The 8,064-nt window shown below is 61.0% G+C and overlaps 1 protein-coding gene across 1 annotated transcript in view; it reads left to right on the plus strand.

Annotated features, from left to right (window-relative positions):
• Window positions 1–282: 282 nt before the first annotated feature.
• Window positions 283–8,064, plus strand: part of ALX4 (ALX homeobox 4) — a 34,471-nt gene continuing 26,689 nt past the window's right edge. The window contains exon 1 of the mRNA XM_006097908.3: window positions 283–852. Within this exon, the coding sequence (XP_006097970.1) occupies window positions 405–852 (448 nt within the window). The 5' untranslated portion in view covers window positions 283–404. The remainder of the gene's footprint in view (window positions 853–8,064) is intronic.

Here is an 8,064-nt window from a genome sequence, read left to right on the forward strand (position 1 = left end):
AGACCCGTTCAATCTGGCGATTAAGATGGACAAAACACCCTTTCAAATTTCCCTCCCCCCGCATCACCCCTTGGACTACTTTATGTGGGATGGGGGAACTCAGGTCAAATTACCCGAAACATATGAATTTTTTACCAGCTGTAGGATGGCCCCCCTTCGCCGTCTGCCCAACATGAGCAAGCGGCGAGATGGGGTGAGGGCAATGGACTGAAGAGACAGAGAGAGAGAGACAGAGAGAGCGAGCGCAGAGGAGGGAGGAGGGTGGTGGGAGGAGGGAGCGGGAGCAGGCCCGCCCGGAGCGCACAGCCACAGCCTCCTCGCTTCTCCAAACTCCCGGCCAGGGCGCGCGGTGGCGTCCTCGCGCTCTCGCTCGCGCCCCCGCCCGCCGCCCGCGCTCGCCCGGCATGAACGCGGAGACTTGCGTCTCTTACAGCGAGTCGCCGGCCGCGGCCATGGACGCCTACTACAGCCCGGTGTCGCAGAGTCGGGAGGGCTCGTCACCTTTCCGGGCGTACCCCGGCGGCGACAAGTTCGGTACCACTTTCCTGTCCGCCGCCGCCAAAGGGCAGGGCTTCGGGGACGCCAAGAGCCGGGCTCGCTACAGCGCGGGGCAGCCGGACCTGGTGGCGCCCCTGGAGAGCGGCGCCGGGGCGCGGGGCTCCTTTAACAAGTTCCAGCCCCAGCCCCCCGCCCCGCAGCCGCCGCCGCCGGCGCAGCCGCAGCCCCAGCCGCCGGCGCCGCAGCCGCACCTCTACTTGCCACGAGGCGCCTGCAAGACGCCCCCGGACGGCAGCCTCAAGCTCCAGGAAGGCAGCGGTGGCCACAACGCGGCCCTGCAGGTCCCCTGCTACGGTGAGTGCACGTGCGGGTCCCTCGAGGCGGGGGACCCCGGGGCCCGTGGCTTCGGCGCCCTGGAAACCTATCGGGCTGGTGGGCGGCAGGAGCTGTTGGGCTGAGGAGGTGCGGGGCCGAGCAGCAGGGACTCCAGGTAGAGAAATGGGGATCCGCTGCTCCCAAGGCGCCGTTTTGCCCCTTCATCTCTCCCTTCGCCAAGGCCAGGAGCGTTTGAGCTGTTAAACCGACTTGGAGTTTGCGTCCCGCCTTCTGTGCTGTTTCCCCGACCACTCGCTTTGCGCTGCCTTCGGGCCGGTTCGGAAGCGGCTGTTTCGCCCGGGCTCCCGGCTCCCGGCTCCCGGCGGGAAACAGTTGCGGCTCAGCGCTCCGGCGCAGGGTCCCCGGCGGCCAAGGCCTCGCTCCCCGCCGGCCTGGAGGCTCCTCTGGCGGCGCCACAGGTGGGAGCGTCGCAGGTGCGGAGCGCGGTTGGGAGCGCAGCCGTCGGAGCGCGCCCGGAATGCGGTGGAACAGGGACGCCGCACGGATTCGGGTCCGGAGTCGCCTGGGGCCGCGGAAGACCCGAGTCCAGTGGCCACCCCAGCGCGGCTCGCCGCCGGGAGGTGGGCCGGCCAGGGATCCGGAGCGTTTCTCTCTAGGCCAGCCGCGGAACAATGGTTTAGGGGTGACCGCAGGCGGGCAGAAAGCCGAAGATCTGGAGGGGCTCAGTGAGCGGGGAAGAGAAAGTTTCTTGGTAAAGACTTGGGCCCACAGGGAACCGAGGCCTGAATGACCTCTGGCCCCTGGAACGCAGGCCTGGCCCCCAGAGCTCAGCGATCATAGTGGAGAAGAGGGCCTCTCTCAAGGGCGGCCTGAGCCAGAGCAGTGCGAAGCCTAAACCCTGTCTTCCACAGACTGGGAATTGGTGAGCCCCGAGCTGGGAGCGAGGGAAATGGAGAGGGGAGGGGAAGTCTTCTCTGGACTAGGAACTCTAGGTACACAGTCTCCCCCTGAGGCCTCAGGCAGGGCCCTGGAGATGGGCCGGTGCTGACAGGGCAGTGGCTTTGGCTGAGCTGATCCAGGCCAGATGGAGAGGCAACAGGCCTGGGGACACAGTGGGACATGGTGGAGGCCTTGGCAGTGGGATAACCTTAGGAAAGCAGCCCAAGGCAAGCACTTTCTTGCACTCAAACGGGCTCTCCCTCAGGCTCAGAACTAGGGTTCTCCCTCAGGCTCAGAACTAGTTCATTAGGTGGTTGTTGACACGCACAAAAATTCGCACCGTCATACCCCTGTCTACACTTGCATTCTACACATACACACACACACACAACCTCTTCCTCATGAGCCAACGTGGTCACACATCAGATACACTCACTCGTGTGGCCTCGCACGTAGTCACACACTCCCAAACCCATAGGGCAGGACTGAGAGCAGATTTAGAAGGATCCGGTGGCCTTTCCCCACTTCCTCCACCTTCCTGTTGGAATGAGATCAGGCATTCAGATCACAGCCGCTCATAGCGCACACAGGTGCTCCTTCCACTCTCCGCAGCCGACTTTCGGCCCTGTCCCCATGCACTGGCCTGCCTCCTGGCCTCGCCCAGGGCCTTCCTCATCCATGACAGTTGGGACTGTTAAGTGAGAGCAAGTCACAAACTGGGGGCCCCATGGAGGTGCATTGTGCAACCCCAGGAGACTGCGTGCTTTCTCTTCCATTGCACTGGGTTTTCATGTTTTACTAGTAAAGAAATTCGCCGGTGAGGCTGCTGAAGAGGCTTACACTTTAGGCAAAGAGAGATCCCACGTTGCTTCCACGTTCTTCTTTGGAAAATGCCTTCAGGTCCAGAGGAAAAGGGATAAGGGCTGGCCCCCTCCAAGCACCCCCTCTGAGCCCCACTGGGCCTTCCTTCACACGCCAGCTTGGCCCTTTCTCTGTTAGCCATTGGGGCTGCCCACAGTGTGACCTGAGAGCAAGTAACTCCCCCACACCCCAGTCCTCATCTGCATGGTGGGGAGATAATAGTAAGGCCTTATTGGGTGGTAAATGTCTCCCAGGGAGAGAGGAAAGAGCAGGGAGTCTAGCCTACCTCTTCCACATTTCCATCAGGGATGGAGGGGAATCTCGAAGCACCCAATTCTGAGGACAGGACAGGACAGGCGCCTGCCCCCGCTGTGGGCAAAGCCATAAGCTGAAGGTTGGGACAAAAGGCAGGCAGACAGGGCCCCACTCCCTGGCTGCCCCAGGTGGAGGCAGTACTCAGGGCAAAGCCACAAACAACCAGCAGCTCTGTTTCCTCTTTCCCTCCTCTCAGCACCGGGTTTCCCTGCCCCGGAGGAGATCTCTGGTCCTCGTACAGAAGCGGTTAGGCACATGAGGTACAAGATCAGGACCCCAGGCACCAAGAGGTGACGCTCTGCCCTTTCCAGAGGCGCGGAGAAGGCCCTCTGGGGTAGACTCTCTAGACCGCCAGCAAGGAGGGGAACTGAGGCATGTTCCCTCCCTCACTTGCTAGACTGTGTGTTCAAAAGGGGAGAAATGAGGTTCGAGGAAAAGGCCTTGGGATGTTCCCAGGAGCTCGGGGAAAGTGGGGACAGACAGGGCCCCGGCGCTGGGCTCGGCAGACCTCGGGCTTGACCTCAGGTAGCTTCCACCTCGCAGCCTCCTTCCCAGCTCTGTTGGTCAGGGGCGGAAGCCAGTAACGACACCGAAGTTTTCTCCCGGCCCTCAGCCCTGGGAGCCACTCCCGGAGATCGAGGGGTCTTCGGCTACTGAGGTGCGGGCCTGAGGGTGGGGGCTGCCGCCTAGATGTGCGGAGGGAGCGCGCGGCAGGGCAGCCACCTTGGTCTCCGTCAGCGTCAGCGGGATTTCCTCCGAGTCGCCAGGAGTAGAGGTGAGAAACCCTGGCCCTCTCTACCCCTAACCTGGCCTCGGTTTTCCGATCAGCACTGAACGGGCGAGGGCTCCCGGCGCAGGCGGCCCCCTGTAGCGCGGACACCTTCGCGTTTTCACCGAGAGCCCCACCGAGGTCTGGCCGGCTGCGGCACCGACCTCGCCAGGCTTTGGGGCGCTGGGCTCCTCGGGCACCAGGCTCTGGGTCAGCACGTCGACCTTCCGACGTCCCTGCCTCTCTTTGGCCCGTGTTTGAGCGCATGGGCCCCAGGAGACACGCCAGGTTGGAGACCCGACATTCCTCGCCGCCGGGGTGGGGGCTCAGGCACTTCACCCTCAAACCCAGAGCCAGATCCCCGGGCCGCCCCAGACGCGCCAGGCCCTGCCGTGCGCCCCCGACTCTTCTGGGAGCAGCCCCGCTTCCTCTCTCTTTCGCTTTCGATTCGGTGCACGCAGGTTTTCGTTGCTCGCGGATCGCCACCCTCCCATCCACCGGCGAAGGCAGCGCTCTCCGCGCAGAGGTCCCGCCCGAGGCCGCTGGGGCGCACTGAGGGGCCCGTCCTGGTTTGTGGAATTAGACGCAATGTTTGAATGCTCGGGGTATTGGTTTCCCCGCACCGACACAATCACACACCACAAAATTGTCAGCTCTGCCACAGTCGGGTGGTATTTGAATTTAGTCGAAGAACCAGCGTGGGAAACGAGATGCTGGCGGGAGCAGTCAGCTCGCTGGTAGTGAGGGGTGGTCCAGGGAGCGCTGGCGCCTGGGAGCTGCGACATCGCCCGACCCCCGTCAATTTCGGAGGAGAGGGAGCAAAGGAAGATGCTTTTAATTTTCTAGTTTTATAATTTCGATAGCCGCCAGCCTGCTCCAACAATCCCGCTTAAACACATACCTTCTTAAAGAGAAAAACAGAAGGCCTGGGTTAAAGAGCTAGTATTAATTTAAATCGATCGATTTGAACGAAGTTTTCTTTCTTACGAATAGTGGACGCACAGTGAAGTCCGCACGGCTAAGTGGGGAGTCAGTTGGGAGAACAGCTGCGTGTGTGCAGTGTTGTAACTACCACCTGGACCCAGCGCCCCTGTCTGTGTTGTGTATACACACACGGAAACTTTTGGGGGACATTTTGGGTAAGTTGTTCTAAGAAAATTGCAGAAGAGACCTCGGTGAGCTGGGGACCACGCCTGTGCCCGTCGGTGGCGTTTTCTTAGTTGGATGACTTTGTCCCGTGTTTGCGCGGTCCCGACGCCGCTGCGGCCGGAACCTCACCGCCTCCGCCGCAGCCGCCACCGCTGCCCGGCTACCGCGGGGATGCCAAACGCCGAGCGGTGCGCGCCGCGGCCCGGAGCCGCCTTAGGAAAACTAGTTAAAATACACGCATCCAATCCAGCCAGAGTCCCTGAGGACTTTAGCTTTGGAGAAAGGCTTGGCGCACTCTCCCAGGGGACATCCCTTTCGTTATCTTGGCCTCAGCCCGCTTCTCTCTTCCCGCAGCTCTGCGCGCGCACGGCTTTGTTTGGGTGGCACATGGACACATTGAAATTCGAACTGGAAATACTGCAATCTTTGCAGATACGGGGGTGAGGGGAGATTGGGCTCCCGCGTTTGGCTTCTCCGTTGCCCCCTGGACCAGGTGCTGGAAGCCTCAAGCGGGGAAAGAAAGGGGAGGCTGCCGGAAGCGCCCACGGCACCGCGGGCATGAAGCGGGAACGGTTGAGTGGTGCGCCGGTCCCCGCGAGCAGGGGGAGCTGGGAGAAAGCTTGGCAGGAGATGTTTCCTCTGCTAGGAGCTTCAGCATCCTCAGCTCCCACGACCCCCAGGGACCTTGGCCCAGGATCTCACTGTCTTGGGACAGTGAGATCCCAGTCTGTGCCTGGGCCCGCCTGCCAGGCGCCACCTGCCCGCGTCCTTCCCGCAACAGCTGCGGGTGCCCGGGAATCGCTAAGGTGACTAGGGAGCCACCAGACTAGGAAACCAAGTCAGCGAGGACCCGGCTACATGGAGAAGTGACATCGGCCAACCAACCGATGTGTTAAAAATGAAAGCCACCCTTGGTCTTGGTCCGGGGCCCTGGGCACCGCACTCCATTGGCTGGTTTGCCCTGGACAGTGAGAAGAGAAAGAGGAGGCACCTCTCTCCAGTCAACAAGCCCCCAACCGCAGGCTGGTGCCTCTCAGGGGACTGATGCCCCCAGGGGACTCCCCTCAGAGGTGCAGCCCCTACCTTCTCCTCTGGTCTGCAGGTGTGCAAATGAGCCACGCCCCCACCTCCATGCAAGACGCTCCTTCCTCGCCCAGTACTGGGGTGCAGGGGCCTGGGAGCAGTAAACACCGTGCCACTGGGGAGCTGGTATCCCCAGAAAGCAGAAGCCGCCCCTGCCCCCCATGTGTCCAGGGTGCTGCCTCCAGGCCACCGGGCACACCAGACCCGCGCCCACCACCTATCCCCAGTGCAATCTGTCTCCTTAGCAAAGACCCACTTCTCTACCCCCTCCCACCCTAGACTGCCAACATCAAGGAGGAGGAGGAGGAGGAGGGAGAAGCTTCATGGAGAGAAGAGACAGGCAAAGGGGAGACTCAGAGGAGGGAAAGGCTGGGGCAGCAGGCAGGTTCCAATTCTGGCTCAGGAGGCAGTTGAGGGGGGCAGGTCACTGTGGCGCCCATAGCATCCGAAATGCCTTTTAGGAGAGGAGGGTGACTGGGAGATACTGGCGTGGGGGGTGGGGGTGGGGGTGAAAGAGGCGCCATAGTCCTTCAAGTACCAGGCTGACCCTGTGACCCGCTGCTTGTACTTGGGACCTCCAGAGAGAGGCCGCTGGGCGCCTGTGCGAAGCCCTGCGTGCTTCATGGGGTTCAGAGAGCAGATGGCCTTGGATCGGATTCTCCTTCCAAACGGGCCGTGCATCATGGGTGTCCACGCTGGGCGCCTCACATGCGGACTGCCGGTGACCCAGTCGGGGCAAAGCAGCCGGCCCCCGGCGCGCTCCTCGGCTGTGCTGGAGAAGACGAAGAGGCTGTGGTCCGAGACACCAAGATCCAGCTCGACACAAGCGCCGGGCAGGGCGGTCAGCATGGCCTTGGGAGAGTCCCTTCCTCTTCCTGTCCTGGTCTGGATTGTAGCTGTGAAACGTTGGAGCTTGGACAAGTTTCAAAGACCCTCGGGGCAGGGAGTTTCTGTGCCTGGACCAGTTTGGACCTGCCTTCCCTGTGTTTCCCTCCTCTTCCCACCCGTACATAGTTTTGTCCAGGAGAAATCGGACAGAGTGGACAGAAGATGGGCCCTGGGGGCTCCCTACGGCAGTGATGGCGAACCTTTTGAGCTCGGCGTGTCAGCATTTTGAAAAATCCTAACTTAACTCTGGTGCCGTGTCACATATAGACATTTTTTGATATTTGCAACCACAGTAAAACCAAGATTTATATTTTTGATATTTATTTTATATATTTAAATGCCATTTAACAAAGAAAAATCAACCAAAAAATGAGTTTGCATGTCACCTCTGACACGCGTGTCATAGGTTCGCCATCACTGCCCTAGGGTGTGCTAAAGGCACAGGGACCAAGTGGGCTGCAGTCTTGGGGGGAGGGCTGCAGTGGGGTGCAGGCTCTAGACTCCAGGCTAGGGCTGGAGTTCCTGGCCCCTCCAGGCCACTCAAGTGCTGTCTCCACTCATCTTCCCTGCTCTGCATCCACTGAGCACCTACGCGCAGACCTGGTCCTGGGAGGACAAGCCGAGCACCTGCCTGCTACCCTCTGGCTTACGTCCTTCCAGGGGCATATGTTTGGGCATAGTAAGTGCTTACTGACTGGAAGGGTGAATGAAGAATTGTGTCTCATTCACAGTGTGGCTGGAGCATGGGTAGGGCCACCCGTGAGCATATCCCAGGACCTTTGTCGTGAGTGGAGGCCTGGGGTTTGTGTAAACACGTCCACAGCATGAACACAGGTGGGTGTTCGAGTGTACTCATCTGTGTGCACTCCTGTGTGGCAGAAGGGCACGATCCCCAGTGTACATGAGTGTCGTGTGTTTGAGGGCAAGTATCTACGCACGATGCCAGGGAAACAGTACTAAGCGCCTGTGCATCGCTGCCAGGGGCTTTCCCTGCCCCTGGTTGGGGCTCCTCCTGGAGGCTGACTCATCCAGTGGCAGGCAAAGTCTTGCCGTGGCCCATGGGGGTGGCACCCAGTCCCCAGCATCTTCCCGGGGCCTCCACAGGGTCCCCCCAGCCCACCCACACTGCAGCGAGGCCTCCCCTTGACCCCCAGCTCCTGAGTATACCCTCTGCCCTATGTGGCTCACTCTGGAGAGAAACCATCGTCTGCACCATCTTTTTGCAT

Source organism: Myotis lucifugus, unplaced genomic scaffold (genome assembly GCF_000147115.1).
Source record: "Myotis lucifugus unplaced genomic scaffold, Myoluc2.0 scaffold_213, whole genome shotgun sequence".
Classification (NCBI taxonomy): domain Eukaryota; kingdom Metazoa; phylum Chordata; class Mammalia; order Chiroptera; family Vespertilionidae; genus Myotis; species Myotis lucifugus.